This window comes from Mixophyes fleayi, chromosome 4, assembly GCF_038048845.1.
Source record: "Mixophyes fleayi isolate aMixFle1 chromosome 4, aMixFle1.hap1, whole genome shotgun sequence".
Classification (NCBI taxonomy): domain Eukaryota; kingdom Metazoa; phylum Chordata; class Amphibia; order Anura; family Limnodynastidae; genus Mixophyes; species Mixophyes fleayi.
The window spans coordinates 99,194,715-99,219,666 of NC_134405.1; the positions used below are offsets into that span (position 1 = coordinate 99,194,715).

Sequence of the window (24,952 nt, forward strand, 5' to 3'; positions counted from 1 at the left end):
TATATACTCCTGGAGGTTGCCGAGTACAAAGTACGCATTACAGCTGGGTTTGTAAGGGCAGAGAAAACAGTCATGTAGTGGGGAGACAATATACACAACAAGAGAACATGAATACAGATAGACCACGGTACCTAAGCAGATCCCCATATACATATAGCTATTATTGTAAAATCACTATAATATGACCTGCACCCCAACCTCTACCTTCTTCACCCAATGCACATCCAAGCTTTCCTTTTTTATTTGCATCTATTAATAAGAATCTTCAGCCACCCTTAATTGAACATTGTGCTGTATGTTTCATGTACTGGGGTTTGTTTTTTTTTTTTTTAAGATACAACTGATTGCATTACTTATATATACAGACTGCACAGTTTAAAAGAGTTTAAGAAATCAAGCAGGGTTCATACAATATTTCCATGGCTTTAATAGTGCTCTGGATTCTCTGCAACCCATTTGCCCATTACCACTGGATGGGTTTCTGGAAGCTCATTACAGTTTTAGCTCCATCAAACACTCTTGACTTTTATATGTTATAGATGGATAATACTAGTGGTTGGCACTGTTAGTTTAAACCTCTTCTAGCTATTTTGTTGTCCATATTCAATCAATTACAGTACCGGCAACCTGCTGAAATGTACACTACTGTGAGTCTAATGGTGCGTGAGACATATACCATGCACAATACTATTGCATACTGTCACGGTTATAGACACCATAGGGGGCACAGGCTGGTATTTACGCAACTGAACAGGAAGGCGCAGAGTCTAACGCACACCCGGTCTTCACCAAGGACCCCTGCAAGGAAGTATGGTCTTCGCTACGTGGTATGCGCAGGTCACGGTCCTCCAAGTCAGTTACCAGCGTGCTGGAGTTGTAGACAGGAACAGTCAGACGATCCTGGTCAAGCCAAACAGTAGCACAGGGTACCAGAAGATGTGTCCGGGACTAACAGAAGGTCAATACCAAACTGACTGTGCAGTACCAAATTGGGATCCAGGAGAATGAGCCAAGGAACAAGCCAGAAGTCAGCAAAACACAATGGAGCATACAAACAGGAAGTGCTGGAGTTGGTGTGAACCAATATTCTGGCACCCTAATGGTGCCAGAGTGTTACTTAAATAGTGGAGAGAAGAAGCTGATTTGGCTGTCAGAACCAGCTGACCACCCACACGAAGCCCAGGTCATCTCTCCACATGCACGCAAAAAAACCGGAAGTGCGTCCCGTTGCCAGGGAGCGAGGCACACTGAGCGGCAAGAACAGGCGACCGTCCCCTGCACTTAGGAGGAGTCTGGAGACAGCGCCTGATAGTACTCCCTATTCCCCCCCCTTCTCTCTGGAGGGGTGGCTTGATTCCTCAGAAACTCCCTCATGAGCAGATCATCTTTGTTGACCCAAGATCTCTCTTCGGGACCGTAACCCCTCCAGTACATGAGGAATAGAGCCTTGCCTCTAAGAAGGAGCGATTTTAAAATTCTTTCTACCTGAAACTCTTCACCCTGGATAGTCTTGAGTCTAGATAGGAGGAGGAGAGGAACCCTGGGTAAATTTGTTAAGAACAAGTGGCTTTAGTAAAGAAATATGGAGAGTATTATGTACCTGGAGAGAAGGAGGTAACCAGAGTTTATAGGTAACAGGATTAATTATATGAGAGATAGGAAAAGGACCTATTAGGGTGCGAGCTCCTTGGAAGGGACCTTGAGCTTAAGCTTGCGGGTAGCCAGCCATACTTTGTCCCCTACATGGAGAACCGGAAGGTTACTTTGGTGGCGATCCGCAAAATGTTTGTAGAGATCTGAAGATTGTTGCAATTTAGACTGAACTTGGGACCAAACCTGGGCGACATCACGAACCATACTCTGAGCTTCTGGCACTGAGGATTTGGATAGCTCCGTGAGAGTAGGTAACACAGGATGTTTTCCATACAGAATGAAGAAGGGGGACAGCCCAGTAGACTCGTGTTGATGGTTGTTGTGAGAAAAATCCGCCCTAGGTAGGAACTCCCTCCTCGGGGATTGCCGCTCGCAGCTTGTAGCACCGAAAATAAGATTCTAGGTGTTGGTTGACTCATTCGGCCATTCGTGATACCCAGAAGAAAATTTCAGGTTAATCCCAAAATGTTTACAGAACACTCCAGATTTTAAAAACAAACTGCACCCCACTGTCCGAAATGATTTCCAGAGGACAACCATGAAAGCAGAAGATGTTCTTTATAAAAAGTAGTGCTAAAATAGAAGCAAATGGTAGTCCCTTCAAAGGAATAAAGTGAGCAAACTTGGAAAAACGGTCAACTACGACCCAGATAGAATTGTAACCATGGCTGTTGGGGAGGTCAGTGATAAAATTCATGGAAACACTAGTAGGGATATATTTCTTAACATCAGTGACCAGGGAAGGCCACCAGAAGAGATGGGAGAGGAGAGCCACTGTCTTATTGATACCAGCATGTCCAGCAAACCTAGACTTGTGAGCCCATGCCAAGACCTTGGTGCGCAGGTGGGTGGTGACAAAAGATCTGCAATAGGAGGAGTTTTGACGGAGGATTTGGTCAAGGCTAAAACTTTAGATGGGGTAATAATGTTCTTGAATACTGGAGAAGAATCGGAGTCGGAGTGGTCAGAAGACCTAGAAAGGGCATCAGCCCTGAAGTTCTTGGTGCCCGGAAGGAAAGTCAAAATCAATTGGAATCTGCTGAACAACAACGGCCATCAAGCCTGTCTAGGATTTAGGTATTGAGCTGACTGCAGTTCGGTTAATTATTTATGGACAGTAAATACTGTAATGGGAAAGAGAGTCCCTTCCAATAGATAACACCATTCTTCAAGGCCAGTTTTGATGGCCAACAGTTCCTTGCCGCCAATACAGTAATTGGCTTCATTAGGAGAATTTTTTTAGACCGGAATCCACAAGGTCTGAGCTTACCGGAGGAATCCTTTTGAGAGAGCATCGCCCCTGCTCCTACTGCAGAGCATCAACTTCCAAAAAGGAGAGTTTATTTTGATCTGGCTGACACAGAACAGGGGTGGAAGTGAAAGCCTGTTTCAAGACCTTAAATGCAAGGATAGCCTCCTGAGGCCAAGATCTGACTTGTCCTCCCTTATGGTTAAGAGAGGTGATGGGAAAAATAAGAGTAGAGAAATTCTTGATAAATTGTTGGTAATTGGTAAAACCAATGAAGTGTTGGGTAGCTTTCAAACCAACGGATTGGGGCCAATTGAGAATAGCCTCCACTTTGCTCGGATCCATCTGCAGACCTGTGCAAGATATCAGATATCCAAGAAAGGGTATCTGAGACTGTTCAAAAAATACATTTCTCTAGTTTACAGTGCGGAAAATTCGCCAATGCACTGCTAATTCCATAGCTGAAGTGTTCCGAACTTCCACTGGCATTAATCTAAATATAAAAACTGTGCGGTGGGAACTAAATGTAATGGGTTTCCATGACCGAGCAGCTACATCACCAAGACCAACGCCAAGTGTCGGATGGAGCGGTGTAAAGCACACAAACTATGGACTGTGGAGCAGTGGAAATGTGTTCTGTGGAGTGACGAATCACACTTCTTTGTTTGGCAGTCAGATGGGCAAGTCTGGGATGGCAGATGCATGGCAGTGGTATGGGACTGTTTTTCAGGGTTTGGGCTAGGCCCCTTATCTCCCGTGAAGGGCAATCTTAATGCTTCAGCATACCAAGTCATTTTGGACATGGCTATGTTTCCAACTTTGTGGCAACAGTTTGGGAAAGGCCCTATTCTATTTCAACATGAGTGTGCCCCAGTACACAAAGCAAGGACTACAAAGACATGGTTTGATGAGTTTGGTGTGGAAAAACTTGACTGGCCGGCACAGAGCCCTGACCTCAACCCCATCGAACACTTTTGGGATAAACTGGAACTTAGATTGCAAGCCAGGCCTTCTCATCCAACATCAGTGCCTAACCTCATGATTTACAGAATGAATGGGCACAAATTCTCACAAAAACACTCCAATATCTTGTGGAAACCCTTCCAAGAAGAGGAGAAGCTGTAATCACTGCAAAAGGGGGACAAACTCCATATTGAAATATATGTATACAGTGTCATTACAGTCACTGTTGGTATAATGGTCAAGCGTCCGAATGCTTTTGTCGATATAATGTATGTAAAGGTGCTACATCCTTAGGAAGTAAATATTAAATTACTATAAAGTTTGGGCAAACACAATAAATGTCCAAACTTCCGAGATTTTCACAGTGTATTAAGTATATTTAATTTGATTGAGTTCACCTTGATTATATACATATATGGATACTTGTAACAAATGATGAAACACTAATAGAGATCATAGCAAATAGTTGTAAAGTCCCTTATATCTTTAACATGCTACAATATTGGGGAATCACAGTGTTTTACATATACTGTAGCAGTCAACGGTTTGGGGAAGATTCAATTCGACGCAAGGTGGTGCTGAATAAATATAAAACACAGTTGTCACGCACTGAACTCACTTTGTTCGACACGTCTCCTTTTCATTTTCGCTGCTCCACTTCGTCCGCTTCCTGGTTACCATGACGCCTTGTACATGTGCGCGCTTGTACAGGGCATTTATTATAGTATCGTTCACATGACTGAACACACCTCTTCCCCGCCCCCTTACTAATCGCTCTCTCTATATAAACTTGTTCTGGACACTACTAGGGTGCCAGAATGTTTATCTTCGTTTTCAGGTTTGGGTCTGTCTCCTGGCTCCACGGATTGTTAGCTATATATTTATATTGTTGCCACATTCCAAGTGCTGTCTTCCCACTACCATGTTACCAGTGCTACATTATTTGCCATATTCCTGGTACTTCTCTCTCTATCATATCCTGGACTGCCTTCACAAACTGCCATGTTACTAGAACCTCTCATCCCACACACCAACCATGCTCAAGACTCAGCCCATAGGCCGTGACCTGTGGGACACGCACAGTCAATCCCATATCTCCTTGCAGATGTTCTCTGGGGAAGATCGGCCCTGGATGTAGAGAGAGAAAACTTGAGATGATTCGGGACATTTAACCTTGAGATCCCTGATGTCAGTTATGTAATTATTTATATCAGGGACTGTCAGGAACCCCAACAGCCCGCAACACAAAACCCAGAGTCTACTCAGAAGTCTGGTTTTCGCTGGAGCCCCTAGTGGTGGGGACAGACTTGGCCGCAAACAGCTGAGGGTCGTGAATTGTACACTGACTGGGGAGAACCCAGCGATAGAGGATAGGAGCAATAGCAAAGTGAGGTCCAGGCAAGGGTCGAGGCCGGCAGCAGACAGAATATCCAGTACACAAACCAGGGTCAGAGGTCACAGGCAAATCAGCAGCGTAGGAGTCCAGGCAAAAAGGTCAATGGGCACAGGCAATCAAACAAAGTCAGGAATCAGGCAGGAGGTCGGCAACAAGTAATCAATCCAAAGGTAACGGAAACCAGGAACACAGCAGGCTAGTCAGCAGCAAAGCAGGAACTATAACCGGCAGGGGAGGATTGCCCCTCCCTGCCTTAAATACAAGCACTGGCCAATAGAAATGAATGAGGCACAGGAAGGTTAATGGGCCAGCTGGTTACTCTCTAATTTGCGCACGCGCCCGGCTGCCCTGGATGCCGGGACACAGCGCTACACATAAGGAGCGTCCCGACCGTTGCGGCAATGGTCGGGGTAAGGCGGAAGTGACGTCCCGGTTGTCATGCCGACGGACGGGACGCCAGTAAACAGAGGGGAGCGAGTCGCGGCGGTGCCCAGAGCCACCGCAGCTCGTATCAGGGACATTATATTTATGATGCTTGTTTCCTCCTAGATGACTGGGATGGTGAGGGGGGGGGGAGTATTTTTATAATTTTTTTCATGATGTATATAAACAGATCGGCGGCCCCTATTTCTAAAAATAGCACCACACAGATTGTCATGGTAACCATATACATGCAGGTATCACATTAGAGTTAAGGAATCTGCATTCAAGAATACACAACCTGAATATCCCACAATGCATGTCAATTACACACTTTCTAATTACAGCAACAAATATCTTAGTAACCCCAATACAGAAATTCCAAGTTGAGACATTTAAAATCCATTTAAAACATGGCAGATTAAAATCTCCAACATTAGAACATATGACACATTACTCACTGGATAAAAATATAACTAGGATAAACCCATCCAGGTACTTGATAATTCAGACGAGAAGGTTCCACATATTATGGATACTTCAGATGTAATAAATTTCAAACAAATCATCATCATCACTATTTATTTATATAGCGCCACTAGTTCCGCAGCGCTGTACAGAGAACTCGCATCAGTCACTGCCCCATTGGCGCTTACAGTCTAAATTCCCTAACACAGACAGACAGACACAGACTAGGGTCAATTTGATAGCAGCCAATTAACCTACCAGTATGTTTTTGGAGTGTGGGAGGAACACGGATCACCTGGAGGAAACCCACGCAAACACTGGGAAAACATACAAACTCCTTACTGATAAGGCCATGGTCGGGAATTGAACTCATGATCTAGTGCTGTAAGGCAGAAGTGCTAACCACTACAAAAAAATGGGGGAAGCATCATGTATCCCATGCAAAAGAACACCAAAGAATTTCTCATACTTATGGTTCCAAAAACCATTTCAGTTCAAAGTCAGTGTTTAGACCCTGCGGTATTAGGGTCTTCATGTTATAAATATACAGCATCTCAGTCTTTGCTAGACTAGCAGCAATATTCTTATATCTCCAATTCTCTTTGACTAATTTAACTGCACAGAAATAGGATAACTCATCCGCAGAACACTTATGATGTTCCTTAAAGTTGCCAGACAACGAATCGTTCAAAAACACTTTCTTAATATTCCTGATATGAGGATTAAGAAAGATCATATATTTGAATATGATTCCCATCTATTTGGGTAGTCATTGTCTTCATTTGTGGAGCAGTGAAGGTAGAATACTGCACCGTATATATGGACTGAACCATGCAGATTTGTAATATATTATTTTTTCTTGATGGTTTTGCCTAAACCGTATGAGAGTTGGTAGTTACATAATCACTGCACATTGGCAACAATTTGTGTTTGGAACCTTCAAACCACTGGATAATACAGAGTTTTGCGGTGGCATCAAAAACCACAGAAAAAAAAGTTGATACCTTTCTTCCTTAGTTTATGGATGTAGATATTTTATTTGATTAAATCCTCAAGCTTTATTGATTTTATGATCTTTAGGAGGACTTTATAAAATTTTATATTTTAATATAGTTAAATATTTATTGGAATGTAAAACAACCAAAATATGTGAGGATGTATGTGGATGGTCGTGTACCAAAAATGAATAATTAGAGAAGCTTATCCGATCATAGGATGAGAGAACATCACTAACTTCCTCAGCAATGATCCATATAGAAAGGGTCCATATGATAACCACACTGAAACTCAAACAAATGGAAATCCCATAGTATTGTATTTAAAACAGAAGCCAGGAAAATCTCAAGTATAAAATAAAATTTAATAACAATCAAGCAGTTATATATGCCTGTACATAAAATATATAAAAGAAAGCTTATCTGGAAACAAAGTTCCAGCTGCAGAATTCCGATGGATAGAATCTTCACATCCAACTGATGAACGCCAAACTTTCAGATGATACTGTTAACGCGTTTCGTCCAAAGACCCTACCAATTTATCAAAACCTTACCCCTGTAGCAATTTGGGAGGTATGTGAGCTGCTGTCAGAGTGCTACTACGTGCGCACCCCCCTCCTGGAGGAGAAAGGGATCGCCATTGTTCCGGAGTCCAGCTCACCTTAATACATAGGATAATGACCTCTCCAAGTCTTTAGTGCCCAGCTCTATGTTTATGTATAAACTAGAGCTAGCCAATTTCCTGGGGAAGATGGCCACACCCCCGGGATGACACAGACACACCCTTGTGATGTCGCAGGCATGCCCCCTTTAGTCGACTGTCCCACTTTGAGATCCTTCAGTGTTGAGAGGTATGCAATTGCAATCCAGAATATACAAAGTAACCTCCTAAGAGCTTCTTGGTGACCTAAATACATGAATAATAAGCTGCTGTTGCAGTAAAAAATAGCTCAACTCCTATTGATTAATGTTCTAGTTGGAGAGTAACTGTAGTTTTCATTTTCTGCCACAAGAGAGCATTGTTTTACAAGGTTTGTGGAAACCACTTGTTCAGTGGTACGGTTTCTACTATGTCAAGACATTACAGAGTAGTTATTGGTAAAGCTTCCATTTTTGGGAGATTTTATTTAAAACAATTCCACCAATGAATATAATGAAAAAGTCAAAACGAAAATATTCCTTTTAGCAAAGCTACAGTGTAATGGTTCTGTGGGTAGAACTCATCGCTCAGTCCCCATGACAACACATCTCTAAGACCAGCCAGTACAAATTGAAAATACACATATTAAAGAAAGGCTAATAGGTTGATATTGTGCTCTGTTATTCAGAAAAGCAAATGGAGCCTGGCCATGGTGCAGAGCCTGCATCCTGGCCCATCAATAATGCAGTAGTTCCCTTTTGTGTTCTAGGAATGAGCCTGGACGCGGCTGGTCATGGCAGGAGGCCGAGAGTGCGATGTCTCCAATTACAAGCAGAGGTAAGCCGTGACGGGGCTACGGTGTCAGGTTAAAGACTGAAATTATACAATTTAACATTAAATAGGGACATTGCTTGTGGTTACCTGAAACTTGTAATGCCAGGGGTCACTGTTCACTTACCTTACATTAACTATTCTAATACATATAACTTATGAGGTTTCTACTTAGCACTTTGCCCTCAAATCATTATCTATTGTACAGTAACTAAAATTCTCAGATACCATATTTATTGGTGATATTTGTTTTTTTAATCCTTTATGTGCAGAAAATGTTTCAGTGGAAAAATACTAGGGATAGGATGGGGAACAGAACATTAAAAAAAAAAAAGGAGGTAGAGGATCAAGGAGGTTCTATCGCTAAGTACAGCTTAGAGATTCCAACTAAAACTTTACATTTGACTAGACAGAGTAACAAAGGTAATTAAAATAAATGTTTGGTTTTGAACACCAAACTGTGCTATAGAAAAAAAACAATGATTGGTGTTTTTTTAATATATAGTTTTTACATATATTCTACAAATGTCATGACAGTCATATAAAAACAAATGAACACAGTACTGTTGCTCATAAACATGATTGTTGAGATATTCTAAAGTTACGAGGCTGGTCTTTGGCGTTACATGTGACTGATGAATGTGGAGAATAAAACATTTAGTTACAGTATGTTCTGTTGTAAGGCTATCTCATCAAATTATGGCATTTGATGCCTCAAAGAACTGAGTGGCTTACTGAAGTTTTCAACTGCTTCATAATTAATTTTAATCAAATGTTATTGAAAATAAGTGTACTGGTGTTTTGTCCAGTTTTATTTTCATTTTAAAGCATTTTTACTTTATTTTTCCACCTCTGAAACTGTTCATATATTTCTTCTACTCTTTTATTACATTTGGCAAATTATGACAAATGTTATTTGCAAAACTAGCTTTACCCAGGCTCCATCCACCTCCCTCCACTCCAGAACAGGCGTGTTACACGTACAATAGTTTTCCTTGTTACAGATACAGAATACAAAGCGTTGAAGCATTGTCTATTGCCTCATAATTACAGCAGGTAGTTAAGAGCCTTGAATATCTGCCAATTAGAATACACAATTGTCTGGTTTTATCTGCACCTATCTGTCTGCTTATGTTCAGTGATATCAGAAGTAGGAGGCCAATTTCCATGTAGAGCACAAAGCCATCCATCAGCTACTCATCAGAGCTGTCTCTTTCAAGCGTGTAATATGAATGTTGGCTACAGCTTCTCCAGGCAGTGAGTGTCCCTAAGATAAGAGATTTCATAGGGCTTCAGTTTCTTCCCAACATGAGGAATGACACTACACACAGATCATTTGTTACAGATAGACACTGTAAAAATGAAAGGTATGAGGACTTGGGAGACCGTACACAACAAACCCTCTGTACAAAGCTGTAGTGTAGGTCTGCTGCTGAGCCTGAATTGTATCTGATGAGAAAAGTTTGTATTCATTGTTACAGTGTATATCTTATGATAATATGACTCTATTTAGACTATTGTCCAAAAGAATGAAATACAATGTTAAAATCGTATCTCGTATACTCATAGCAAAATTGCTCTATTTATGACGGAGGTTTGTTCTTAATCTTTCCGTGTGTGTTGATTAATATAGGGACATAATATAATTTACAAAGAGCATGTTATTAATCTAAATAGCTGTATTTAATCTGTAAACTAGTTATTATATTTATCACTTTGTAGAAGTAAAGTAATAGAGTTGGGGTTCTTAACCTTTTTGTATTCAGAACCCAAATTCTATATGTGAATTGAGTCCATTGCCAATGGTTCAGTATTTTCATTAATAACGCACTTATTTTGGTTATTGCTGTCTACAATTTAAAGTGTAACTGCCCTGTATAAACAGTGGAGGCAGCCATTTTGGAAGCTGAAACAATTTTTAGGAGAACATGACTGACTATCAATGTACTAGGGACCGGTGACATCACTAAGGTAGCCAAGTATTGGAAACAGACAAGATGCCTTTGTAATTTCACTGGTTTTCGCTGTCTTCTCATCAATATTGGTTCAGCTCACCAAATGGCTGCATCCAATTAGTTTTGTACTTTATTATTTATATTTATAATGAATAATAAATTATTACTATTATACTGTTGTTATTGTACTAGTTGGTAGTGCATATTGGTTTTGCAGTCTCTATTAAAAGGTTTGATGACCTATTTTGGGTCACAATCCATAGCTATGGAACATAGCCTCCATTGACTCAGTTATCCTTATAAATGGAAGAGAACTTGCTGGACATTTCTGAACTACTACTTCTAAGCCTCTCTCCGGGACTGATTTAGAGTTAAACATTAAATTGCAACTTCTCCATAAACATAAAACTGCATCCATGCACTTACGTTTCTGCAGCTGTATTTTCAGTTGCACAAATCTTTAACTCTAGCGTATAGATATGACCTACATAAAAATGCAGCTGTTATCGTCATCAACTAGGAAACTCGCAACAGGCCTATGGAATGTGCAAAGATACGTCTCTTAATCTTAAAGATATAAGTAAGTAAAATTTGAACGCATCTCTAAGGGTCGTAGATGACTTGGATCTTCACTCCCTCACTGAACTGTGCAAGCTGCAAGCCCTAGCCCACCTCTACATGTTCAAGTGGGCACAAGTGTAAAATACTCCAAGTCTAAATACGGCACAAGATATGCGCAGTGTAATAAATTCGCATTTTTACATAGCGTAAATTGACTTATGTCCAACACTAAATCAGGCCCTAAGTCTCTCTGACAGAATTTTTGTTGCAACTGATGTTATGGGGCAATACATCAACATAAACATGTTGCTCTGTATGGGTAATTAATGGTATCACAAATACAATTTTAAAGCTCTTTTTTCATGTAGTATTCTTTTCTCCACATTGTTATTACAATGTTCCATCAATAGAAGATTTCCACTGATTTGCATTGCCAGCACTGCTATTGGGGAAATAAGGTGATGGGAACTTTAATTGATGAATATGTTAATCAGAACTGTCACAGTGAGAGGACAGGCATTGGGAATACATGTGACCCACAGGACAGGTGAGTAAAGTGAATGAGTGATAGTTAAGGTCTATAGCCAGCTCCTCCCTACAGAGCATATTCTTTGACTGTCCTCCGGGAGATGGTCAGTTTGGATAGAGCTACTGTCCTCACGTATTACTGAACATTAGTAACCTAATCAGACAGAGATGGTACTTTCTGGACGAGTGGTGATGAGAGAAGTCCGTCAAGTTCACACTGAGTTTCTACTAAATGAAATGAAATTTAGTCTCAAACTATTACTAGTTTAAATACTGAAGCTTTGGATTGTGCAACTATTCTTCTGTACAAGGTGAGTCGGTGAGTTGTTGATTAGAAAATTAAATTAAATTACTTGGAAATTAATAATATATTATGTAAATGAATAGGCTTTATTTTTATCTTTGAATAAGCTAGTGCTGTTTTGCTAGATAACATCCAATATCAGCAATTTATAGAGCATGTATGTTAGTAGTACTGCATGTTTTAAAACTGAAATGTACACAATGTAAAAGTAATACAATGCAAAATGTATGTGCCCATTATCTGAAGATGTGTTATTATTGATTAGAATATTTAAAAGCACATTCGTATTAGTATTGAGGAGAGTTAATTGTTATTAGCATAGATTCAAGAGCATCTGCGCAAGAAACACTAAAAACATTCTATCTATCTATCTATCTATCCATCCATTTACGAGAGACCAATATTGATATATTTAGAGGTTAGCAAAAATGTATTTAAATACTGTGCTGACAGTTTTATAATACATGATGATTAAATATTTTTTCCATATCATTAATGGGGAGTTTTGTTTTTTTATGCAAACAATCTTCACATTTTTGAATAGTTTTTTTTAAAAAACAGCTGCGGAAATTAAAAAAAAAATTTTTTATTTTTTTTATGGCAAAATTTTTTTTTTTTGTATTCTATCGAAAGCTATATTTATCCACCTGTGGGCATAATATATTATAATTCTTAAAAAACTAGTCTCACATCCTTAGTGAAAGTAACATTTGCTTTGTGAAATAACACTGGTAATTTAGATGGACATTAGCTTCTAATATTCTCTTTGTCCTAAACAAGAGACTGCCTCTCTCACTAGACTTATAACAAAGGTATATGTGTATTTCCTCCCTGGGGTTTAAGGAGAGCACTAGATATTGTAGATTTTGACTTGAAATTGGATTTTAATTCAAATAAATGCCATTGCTCAGCTATATTAATTGTAAGAAGTTTGTGCTTTCCCTGGCTTCTGTTTCATGCGTCTAGTTAGTGGAAAGTGTAACTTGAGGACTGAGTGTAAATAATGGTTGTAACTCCAGAAACTGCTCAGGTGAGGAAAACTGTTCTGATGCTCAGGTGACAGATGCTTCATGTCTTGTTGCAGATCCTATTTCCAAACGTACAGATAGCAATGGAACGCAGCTTGTGCTAATCCACAGATACCTAGAGATATGAACCTCCATGTTACTCCCTCATTGGACGTCTAGCATCACACCCACCCAGGATATGGCTGAACACAAACTGTTCCTGTGGAAGTTGCTGATGTTATTAACACTTGCAAGCCAAGGTAAAAAAAATATTCCTTAATTTTTTGTAGCTTTATTTTTGATAAAATATTCTAGACCTATGAAACTATCTCCAATGCAATCCTTTCTGTGCCTATAAATAAACCTTAAATCAGGTCTAAACATATAATGAAAATACATATCATTCATTTAGATTGTTGGGAAAGTATGTTATATTACTACTATACATTTTACTACTAATTCATAAAAGATATTTACTTGGCCCCATTACTGTTCCATCCACACATTCTGACTTCCTTTGAGAGAAGTGAGCTGTATTTTCTCATTGGAAGATGTGGATTGGATCACAAAGAAGAAGCGAAGCAATTATTGAAACAACTGAGGTTGTTTATAGACTACTCTTACTAGTTTGGGCCATAGAAACTATGTAGAAGGACAAAAATATTTAAGTCATACAAACTATATTAGAAGCCATGCAAAAATAATATGTTGTCAATGTCCTGCATTTCAAACCCCAAAAACTGATACTAAAATCAACAAATGGGATTAAAAAGGTAAATAAATTAAAACCTCTTCCAGCCCTAAATCATAGCAACAAAAATCCCTCTCAGATTCATTTTTATATTAACCAATCTAATCTAAGAGGACTTGAAGGATTCACCTATGTGCTTAGTTATTGTAGTGTAGTTTGATACTCAGCGTAGAAATACTAGTAAAAAGGGGATGCTTAGCTTGTATTCCATTGGGTAGAGTGGTTATAAATTCACATGTTGTTATCCTCATGTTGGATGTCTTGTTTCTCCGGTTCAGGTTCCAGTCGGATTTTCTGAAGGTGCCAGTAGTGGGTAAATGGAAGGAAAAAATATTATGATAGATACAAATGAAATTAATAAATTCATCTAAAAAATTGTATAAAGAAATGTTTCATAGTGGCTTGGTTGGACAGCATATGTCATATCCCAGATGATTGGTGTAGGGGTGTGATGTGAGGAGAGTGGGCAGTGGTGTCTAATTGAGTTGGGTTGGGGGCTGGTGGTGGACAAGGGAATTATAATGGGATGTGGGTGGTGTAGTGTTGGAGGATGGATATGGGATGGATAGATGTGTGGACTAGGATGACCGGACGCAGGAGTGTGCATTGCGGTGTGGAATATCGGAATTGAGGCATGTGTAAAGGTGTTAATAGGTGCATAGGATGGCTGGGTGGGTGTAATGTTAACAATAGAATGATGACAGTGACAAGAAGAATGTGAGGGAATATGGAGTGTGTAATTGGGAGGTTCGGAATGATTGGATGGGTCATGTAAAGGGTGTTGTGTTGGGAGAGCATGATGAGTGGAGGAAATACTAATTAAATAAATAGATTATATTAAAATATGGAAAATCTAAATTTGTAATAAAAAATAGAAGAACAAAAGTATAAATATAATTAATGATCCACTGTTTTTCCCTTCCCTTGTCTTCCCTCTGCTCCCTGTTTTTTTCGTACACCTCCCTGTTTAAAACCATCTCAATAAAAATTATTGATGATAAAAAAAATTAATTATAAATACTAAATAAAATAAAATCTAAAAAAAAGCAATACCTAAAAATAAATATGTTGATTAAAGAAGATATAAAAATTCAAATAAAAATATAATAAGTGAGTAGAAGAAAAATAATTACATAATTTAACATATAAAAAATATAAAAAAAAAATAGTAATAAAACAATACTGAGAAATGTATAAAAAAATGTAATTTTACACAAATGATAATAAGTGTTAAAGCAAATATACATAGAATAATGAAAATGAGTAATATGATAAACAAGCTGTGTATTGCAGTAATTAGAAATGCTCAGCCTCGGTTCCCCGAGAACCGAACACACCCAAACTTAGCAGAGTACCGAGCTGATCCGGCTCGGTACTTACATGCGCCCTCGAAATTGAAAACGAGGCAAAACATCATTGTTACGTTGTTACGTTACATTGTTACGACATTGTTATGTTGGGCAGCTTCATGGGTAGAAAAGAAAGAGGGAGGGGTAGCAGTGTCCTTCAAAGTCTCCAGTGACATTCAGCAGAGCTCCATTGCTCCATTGCTAATTGTCATTGCTGAAATAGAAATAATAGGGCTGGCAGTCTTGGTCTAAATCTGCAGTTACATTTTACTGTACCATAGCTCACTCAGAAACAGGAGAGGTGGCAGGGTTCAGTGCGGAAACAGAAATTGTAATAATAGGGCTGTCAGTATTCTTAAAAGTCTCCAGTGACATTTTACAGTGCCATAGCTCATACAGAAACAGGAGGGGTGGCATTGTTCTTGTCACTCTCCAGTCATGATTATACTAATCCCTCTACCTCATGTGCTAAAGCCTATGTTCAAGTGCCTAGTGGTTTTAAGTCAGGGACACAAAATGTAAATAAAAAGCTTGTCCCTTTTAAAGAAAAAATCACCTCTCTCATAAAGGTGAAAGTTTACTGCAGAAAACATAAAATTGCCAACATGCCATTCTACCCAAAATATTACCAAGCATACCAGCATCAGCTAGCTCCCTTCTTTCAGCTAGATCTCAACACCTGCAATCTACACTGTCATCATATTCACCCTCATCAGTGTGTACATCATCCTCAAACAATACTAATTCATCCCCGCTGGAATCCACAATCACAGAAGTCTGTGTACTTTGATGTAACTGCCGGTAATAGCATTTCTCATGGAATTTGTAGTTCATTTTACGGAAGAGCTGTCACGATTTTTGGGCAATTCTTTTAGACCAGACCAAATGTCAAAATGTTGTACAGGCTCATCTTCATCACCACTGGGTGTCTTGGGAAAGCTAAGTTTTTTCCTAGCACCAATCTCCAGAGAAACTGAAGGAGATGTCATTGTGTCATGTACCACTTGAGTTGTCAGCTTGTTGACCAGGAGCTCATTGCATCTCTTGAGATCTGGGTCAGTTGGAAAGAAAGAGAAGACATAGCTCTTAAACCTAGGATCAAGCACAGTTGCCAAAATGTAATGATCCGATTTCAAGATGTTGATAACTTTTGGATCCTGGCAAAGCGAATAAAGTACTTAATCTACAAGTCCAACATAATTAGCAGAATTGCTTTGTTTCATTTCCTCCTTCAATTTCTTTTGCTGCTTTTCAAAAAGTCTAATTAGGGGAATCACTTGACTCAAGCTAACAGTGTCTGCACTCTCTTCACAGGTGACTACTTCAAGTGGTTTCAGCACCTTGCACAACACAGAAAAGTATTCTCCTCTGCGCTGGACTAAAGTACATTTCCCCTAAATTATATTCTTCTTGCAGCTGCTGCATTCTCCTACATGCTGTTGTAGAATCCCGAAAATGACCCTATATTTTTCGGGACACAGACAGCATTTCCTGCATGTCATTGTCATTTTTTAGAAAGTTCTGTACCACCAAGTTGATTGTGTGAGCAAAACAGGGAATGTGATGGAATTCTCCCGCTGTACTGGTCTAACAATATTAGTGGCGTTAGCAGAAATCACATATCCTCAGGAGAATCCAAGCAGGATAAGCCTTGTTGTAATGACATCTCTTAGTTTTTCAAACAGGTTGCCCGCGGTATTACCTCTGACCTGCACCTTGTCTCGTTTCTGATAACCATCTCTCACTCCCATCTTCAAGACTTCTCCCATGCTGTTCCCCACTTATGGAATTTCCTACCATGCTCAATCAGACTTTCCCACAGCCTTCAAATCTTTAGATGCTCTTTGAAAACCCATCTCTTTTTTAGATGTGACCTTATCCTTGATAACACTATTCACACTAATGCACCCTCACAACTATCCCAATCTCCTTTCTGAGCCACACTTGCTCCTCTTGTTTCAACTGTGCCCTCTTCCCTTTAGAATGTAAGCTGTCTAATGAGCAGGGTCCTCCATACCCTTTGTTTTCATGTCTCCATTTATTTTGTCTGCCTTGTCTGTTCTTGTTTTACATATGTCTTGTTTTATGTATGTCCTTGTCTTCCCTACTGTACGGCGCTGTGGAGCACTGTGGTGCCTTACAAATCTACGATAATAATAATAATAATAATAATATTAGCGAATCAGATGATACACAGAGTAGCCTGCATCTGAAAAATGTGACGTTCTTGGGTACATGCTGCTGCTGTCCCTGCTGGTGAAGGCGAATCACCAACCCAGTGGACTGTTACAATCATATAATCTTTAGTTTGCCCAGTTCCGCTTGTCCACATATCTGTGGTTAAGTGTACAGTGTGTAGAATGGCATTTTGTAGCCCAATAATTACATTTTTATGAACCTTCTGGTAGAGGTAAGGAATAGCTTCTCTAGTAAAATGGTGTTGTGATTGAATTTGGTAATGCGAACAGAAGACCTCAAGTAACTGTCTAAAACCAACTGCATTAATAGTAGATATTGCACGCAGGTCTAATACTAGCATAGTCGCCTTGGCGTCTGTGATCCACTTTGTGACTGGGTGACAGTTTTCATACTTGCTTCCTCTTGCAAAGGATTGTTTAATAGTCAATTGCTGTAAACTATTAATAGTCTTCTTCTTGGTCTGCTTCTGGATTGAAGATCCACCCCCAGCAGCAGGAGCAGCAGCAGTGGGCCTAACGCTCAAGGATTCTTCTGAGGAGTCCTGGATAGGGGAGGAGTCATCTCGTCTTATAAACTTGGATGCTGGACTAACTCCGATCACCTGTGAGGATATTGATGATGAAGGTGTTGGGGGTGTAGATTGCAGGTGCTGGGATCTAGCTGAGAGAAGGGAGGTAGCTGATGCTGGACTGCTTGTTGTTATTTTTTAGCATAAGTTTCTGATTTTCACAAAAGCTTTCCATGAACTTGCTTCAAATGGTGTAACATGGATGAGGTTCCTAGGTGGTTAAGGTCCCTACCTCTACTGACTGTGGCTTTACATACACTACAAATGGCTAGACAACTGTTGTCAGGATTTGGGTAAAATATAATAATTCCACACATAAGAGGTGGATTTTTTGGTCTTCTGCCCAGGCATGACAATGGCCTTCTTCTTATCACTGGCAAGAACTGCTGCAGTCTTTGTTTGAAAGTGTATGAAAATAATATTGTACCCTGTAAGGTGGTCAAAATTGACTGCAAATGACTAGAAATTAGTGTTGTTGAGGTTAATAATAATGTAGAAGGTGGAAAAAAAGCAAAATTATGTGATTTTAGCAAAAAAAATAAATAGGGATTTTAGAAAAAACTAGGGATCCAAAACCAAAACACACAAGGGTGGTTTTGCCAAAACCAAAACACTAAGTTAATCCAGATGCAAAACCAAAACCAGAACACAGGGGTCAGTGAACATCTCTAGCAGTAATAGATCCAAACATGTTTCACCTTACATGGCTGCTTCAGTGGGCTCTGGTTGTACATTTTTTATTATTAATTTATTATTTTCATTTGTATCTTGTCCCTCCATTTACCCACTACGTCCGTTACCTGAAATTCAACCCTCGCTGCATTGCTGAGAACATCTCCGCAAGATACGAACCAGAGAAACAAAACGTCCAACATAATACCACCTCTCTACGTAGCGCTTCATAGGTGCACTAGTGTGGAGTATTAAAGCGATTGGTTCTCAGAGAGCATTAAGAGATTTAAAGGCTGTATGATAGTCTGGTAAGGAATATTATAAGTGTGTAGCGGCTCAGGATGAGTTGTGTAGGTAGGAGTGAAAGGTGGTTACCAGAGAAGAGGTGAGGCGCAGGTCAGCGGTCTAAGATCAGATCTAAGTGGGCGAGAGTATTTTTAGATGAGATTTGAGATGTATGAAGGAGTGGTGGCGTTGAGGTCAAGTAATTTGAATTTGCTTCTGGAGGACACAGGGAGCCAGTGTATGGTTTTACAGAGTGGTGCAGAAGTGGAATGGCGAGAAAGAAAGATCAGTCTTGTTGCAACATTTTAATGGTTTGAAGCAGAGATAGTTGGTTGAGTCAGATAGGAAAAGGTTGCGTTGATCAAGACAGAAGATGATGAGAGCATGGATAAGATTTTTGGTAGCATCTTGGGTAAGAAAAGGGTGTATTCTGGCAATATTTCAAAGGTGGAGATGACTGACTGGGAGAGAGACTGGGTGTGAAGAATAAAGCAGAGGGTGTATCCCCAGTGGAACTAGGTACTTTTGGATACACAGTGTTAAATAGCAAACACAAGGAAATAAGTCTCAATTAAATATAACAGTTTATTGAGAGCACATAAGAAATAATCATGGGCCTGATTCATTAAGGTTCTTAAATGAAGAGGATCCTTATTTCAGTCTCCTGGCCAAAACCATGTTACAATACAAGGGGTGCAAATTAGTATTCTGTTTTGCACATAAGTTAAATACTGACTGTTTTTTCATGTAGCACACAAATACTGGATATCTTATTTGTACACTGAAATTTAAAGTTGATATTTGTGTGTTACATGAAAAAAAACAGTCAGTATTTAACTTATGTATAAAACAGAACACTCATTTGTACCCCTTGTATTGTAACATGGTTTTGGCCAGGAGACTGAAATAAGGATCCTCTTCATTTAAGATCCTTAATGAATCAGGTCCCATATTCTTAGCTTCGAATTTAAAGACAACGTAAAATGGTCAAGCTTGATATCCAAGGAGCCATGTCACTGTATCAGTGCTGGAAGTCAGGTTATTGCGACAACACTGCAGTCAGTCCCGGGATGAGACTGCTGCTGTGACACAGCTTTAGACTTTTATGCTAGATACAGGATGTTACTACCCAGACACATCATACATATAAGATATAAACATGAATAGATGTATATGATTGGTTAATATAGACATCAAACTGCTTATATGTGTTATAGTTTTAAGATACTTCCCATGCTTTATTACCGTGGCATGTGCTTTCCATTATGGCATCAGAGTACTAATTTAAGAATAACTAGCAGTTAACCCTTAATGTGACATAAAAGACACTTTTTCTTGCTCTCCTTAACGCAGGGTAGAATCAAGTGTGACATCAAGTCTTGGGAAATTGTGGTGTTATTGATGGTGAGCGAGATGTTAGGGGACGGGGTGACTCTGAGAGGAAGGAAGATGATATACTCTGTTGTGGACATGCTTTAGGAAACGTTGATGCATCCACATGAAGATTGCAGAGAGACAGTTGGTTACATGAGAGAGTACAGAAAGGAAGATGTCAGGAGAGGAGGTGTCTTCAATGTAGAGGTGACGAGATGACCATATATTTAAAGGTGGATGGGAATGTTCCAGGGGAATGAGACAGGTTGAAGAGGTGAGCTGGAGATGACCTAGTGGTGGAAATGCAGTAGAGGAGAGGAAGCAGTTGAGAAGAAATAGGATTAAGGGGACATATTGTGGGGTGAGAGACTGAGATGAGTGCAGGGAATTAATACTCAGATCTGCAGTTGAGTGAACTATGAGTGGATTAGGGAAAACAGGACAGGGTGGGTTGGGCATGACAAGTTATCTTTTTGAATTGTTTTGTTGAGCTCTGACGGAGAAACGGTTCCTAAATGGTTAGCACTTCTGCCTTCCAGCACTGGGGTCATGAGTTCAATTCCCGACCATGGCCTCATCTGTGAGGATTTTGTATGCTCTCCCCATGTTTGCGTGTGTTTCCTCTGGGTGCTCTGATTTCCTCCCACACTCCAAAAATATACTGGTAGGTTAATTGGCTGCTAACAAATTGACCCTAGTCTGTGTGTCTGTCTGTGTGTGTGTTAGGGAATCTAGACTGTAAGCCCCAATGGGGCAGGTACTGATGTGAATGAGTTCAGCGCTGTGGAATTAGTGGCGCTAGATAAATAAATGATGATGATGTGTAAAGTTCTACAATCTGACCTCTCAGAGAACTAAACTGAGAGGTTTTCCTAGAAGCCAAAAACATTTATGAATTTTTGGCTGATATGATATAGATAGATAGCTATTGTACTGCTTTACAGCTATTGAAACGTATCATTCATATATCATTTTGTTGTCTATGTAGCTGTTAAAAAGTATCACTCATATATAAAGTTAATGCTGCATAATGTGTTGATGATATTTGTTATTATCTTCACTAATCTAGGGAACCAAGAAGGGAAGGAAAGCTATTTTGAAAATATCCTTTCAATCTGGAAATCAAAACTTAAACATCCTCTTCCTGTTCTGTCAAATTTGGAGGCAAAAACCAATGTCATTGACATAAAAACACTGCTGGATAAAATATCAATCAATTTGGAATCACTGTGGGTTACACCAAAAAGGACTCCACCATTCATTGATATTCAAAGACACAAAGCAAATCAAAATCGTCTGTCTGAATTCTTGTACAATATTTCCACATATTTACAGAACCAAGAACCCCAGGAGGCTGAAACCTGGGACAACCTAATTCACGAGTTTCTCCAGATTCCGAAAGAGAGGTCTCCAACTATCCCACTCCTCAAGATGCAGGACTTTCTAGTCTCTCTGAGAGGAAGTCAAAACTGGAGTGTTCTCCTAAGCTTCGTACAGGTCATTTTTAAATCAATGAACACCAGCCAGAATACTGTCCAGGTTTTAGGACAGAACTGGGAGATGCTAAGTGGAATATTGGACACCCTGTTTCAAGCATTCCTTGGTGGAACCTTAACACAGACTGGTGCAACACTCCAAGGGGTTCTTTGCTCTCTCATGGGTCACAGTAATTGTGACTTCCATTCTGGTCAATTTCTAAAGCTTATGTTACCCTTTGAGGGCAATAATTGGCGGCCAATGGTAAATGTACAGACAGGAAGTTCTGCTGCATCACATGGGAAATATAAGCCTTTTAGCATGCTTTCTGAATCCTTAAAAGGCAAACATGCCAACTCTAGTAGACTTAGTTCTGGGCCTGCACAAGAGGAAGTACAAAATGTACTAGAAATTTTTTATCGTTCCAGAGAGAAGGAAATAGGAACAAAAGCTGTTGATTCAGATGGGGCACTAGAGGGTGTTGTTTGGGAAGTGCTAGAAGATCTGCGCCACAATATCATGAAAAAAATGAAGAGGTCTGTATATGATAACTTAAACAGGAAAGTCACCCGTATGGCAGGCACACTGATGAATAGGGTGACTTCAGTAATTGGGATACCTTACTCTGATCAAAATGGAAAGTGTTCAGTAGGTAAGTAATTTACAACAGAAGAACAGTGCGGGAATTAAAATGTTCTGCTATGAGAAATGTCCAGACCATTATTATTGCTTTATGTCTTTACCAAACAAGACTACAACACAAGTTTTCTTTCTTCACAGGTAACCTGCAACAGTTGCTCTTGTGGTAAGTTCCTCAAGACCGCATTGGAGCAGGTCTGTAGGGATTATGACTATATTTTATTTGAATATGTACGTTTTTATGTAGTATTGTTAACAACATTGTGTTTATGCCCCTTGTCACGAACACGCTACCAGCTGCCGTGATTTTGGGGATGTTTGCTGTACGAGGTCACATGATTCCAGCGCACAGTCTCTCTTTACCTATCACACAGTTTATAGACCTACTGAATCGCCCCCAAACACCACTGACACCTCACACACTTCAGGTTTGCCATCACCAATTGAATAAGTGCAATAGGACCCCAATATACTGTCCCACACTGGCACCCAAGGCTTCTAGCTGCTCACAGACTAGCAAGACCCACACCAGCGAACAAAGGGTTAACTCTTCACACCTCCAGACTGTTACACAAATGTAAATGCAAGCACACACTAGGCTTGTTAATCAAATGTATCAACAAATCACACACTGGCATTCAAAGGGTTAACTTGGTCGAGCTATATTTTTCTTAACAGGCTAATGGATTCGTTAGAGTATCAAGGATGCAACATATTAAATTATAGATTTAATATACAAAAGTACAGGGCATTCAGATAAAAAAAATAATTAATAATAGATTAATAGATTGAGATAACATACACAAGCAAAGCAGTTTAAAATAAAAGGGGTTATATTCAGAGTAGCACTTACATGAATTGCCTTTTCTGGCCAAGGGAAATTGGCTTGGAAGATGGACAACTTATCAATGTGAATTGATTTCCCAAAAAGTCTGACAACTTGTCCTTTCACAACACAGGTTTTTAAGCAAAATGAAATGGGACGGCATTCACAGGGGCAGTGTGGATGTTAATGTGGGGGGTGGAAATTGTCCCCTGGGTGTCACCTAGGGTTTGTTCAAAATGATTCCTAAAGTTTGAACCTTTGGTAGCTTCTTTCAGATATATCCCAGAGACATAACTCCCCCTTCAATAAACCGGTCATAATCTCCCGCACATTTAAATACCAAACATGATGGAATTATGTGACATACCTTTTCCAAAGATATATGATTATAGCTGTTCCCGGATACCTCCAGTACCTGTCATTCACAACCCTGGTGTGATTTCTGCTCCTTGGTATGGAGACACACAGATTTCCTAAAATATAAACTATGAAGACATTTTCCTTTGAAGCCCATATTTCTATATCTGTATAGGCTTTCAAATGTGGCTTTTGTCTCCAAGATTCTCACCTAGACATCTGGCTCTCTCATTTACATTTAGTGGTTCTTTGTGTTTACACTACCTATTGAAAGGAAGTCAATTAGGAAGTGGGATACATGATCAAAAACAATGGATGTCTGTGATCTGCATATCTTAAGCAGGTCTCCTCATAAAAGGGTTTGATCAACCTAATTACCTCCTACTGGGCTAATTGTTTCCTTTTTAAAAACATTTGGTCAAACATTTATCTGAGTTGAAAAATAGGTTCATTTATGTATCAATGAAATATTTTATTTGGGCCCTGGCATTTAATATTCTATTTCATCATATCAGATTTATGTTCTCCTCCTGACACACCTGATTTGATTTCTGCCTGTATAAAAAGGTGTGACACCTGATTAAGTGGCCTGTTTTTCTCTGGGCCTTGATCCCTATAGCAATTGCATGCATTGTTATGGCTACAGTTATGCCTTTGGGATCTACTCATTTCACTGAGTGACAGTTGTGATTAGACAACACCTAAATCCAGGATTCTTTTCTATCTAGTAATCAATGTGTCACTTTTAATTGATATATTGTTGGATTATAAGACACTGTTTTGAAATTTGAAAGATTAATAGGAGAAACTCTCAAATGCCTAAACTCTTCATATCTTTAGAGAAGGACCACTTACAATTAAAGGAATTGAGTGTTAAAGGAAAAGCAGCCATTTGTAGCGCAAATACTGCATTGGGCCTGCTATGTGCTTGGATTAGCAAAATTGCACAGATTTATTCTGCCGGGACACATAGTTTGACGGAGCAGAATGGCCACATTTGTGGAGGAGCAGGAGCTTCCACAGGCAGATGGATTGAGATAGGAGGAGTGAAGGCATATCTACTGAAGTACGGAAGGGTCATATATCTCATTATGTGGTGCAATGCAGAAACAAGATTTCATTCTGCAAAGTGAGGTTATTGTAATGAAATAAACAGGCGGAGGGGGCACATTTTCATGGGTTGTTTCTTGCTGTGCCCAGCCATTCCCCCACCTCAAAAGGACATGAATCTGGAGATCAGATTCCGTCCTATACGGTGAATGAGACAAAACGCTTCCCACACACAGTGCACTGTGCACCCAACCACCAATCCTCAACCCAGGCCCAATGCCTGGGGAGAACTGCATTTCTAGGTAAAAGGCATGAGAGACAGAATTTTGCATGTCTAGCATATGAAATATATGACGGCTATTGTTAATAACTCGACAAAACTATTCTGTAAAACTTGGGAACTGGGCAATATATAATAACATGCATCTTCCGCTTC

At 39.6% G+C, this 24,952-nt stretch overlaps 1 protein-coding gene across 5 annotated transcripts in view; it reads left to right on the forward strand.

Moving 5' to 3' along the window:
* Positions 1-8,295: 8,295 nt before the first annotated feature.
* The window catches only part of STRC (stereocilin), a 62,602-nt gene continuing 45,945 nt past the window's right edge, over positions 8,296-24,952 (forward strand). For all 5 annotated transcript variants that reach the window (XR_012691253.1, XM_075207852.1, XM_075207853.1 and 2 more), the window contains exons 1-4: positions 8,296-8,621; positions 13,048-13,230; positions 21,238-22,296; positions 22,425-22,449. Coding sequence is in view for 4 of the 5 variants with exons in the window: in XM_075207852.1 (XP_075063953.1) it covers positions 13,125-13,230; positions 21,238-22,296; positions 22,425-22,449 (1,190 nt within the window). In the remaining variant the exon portion in view is untranslated. The remainder of the gene's footprint in view (positions 8,622-13,047; positions 13,231-21,237; positions 22,297-22,424; positions 22,450-24,952) is intronic.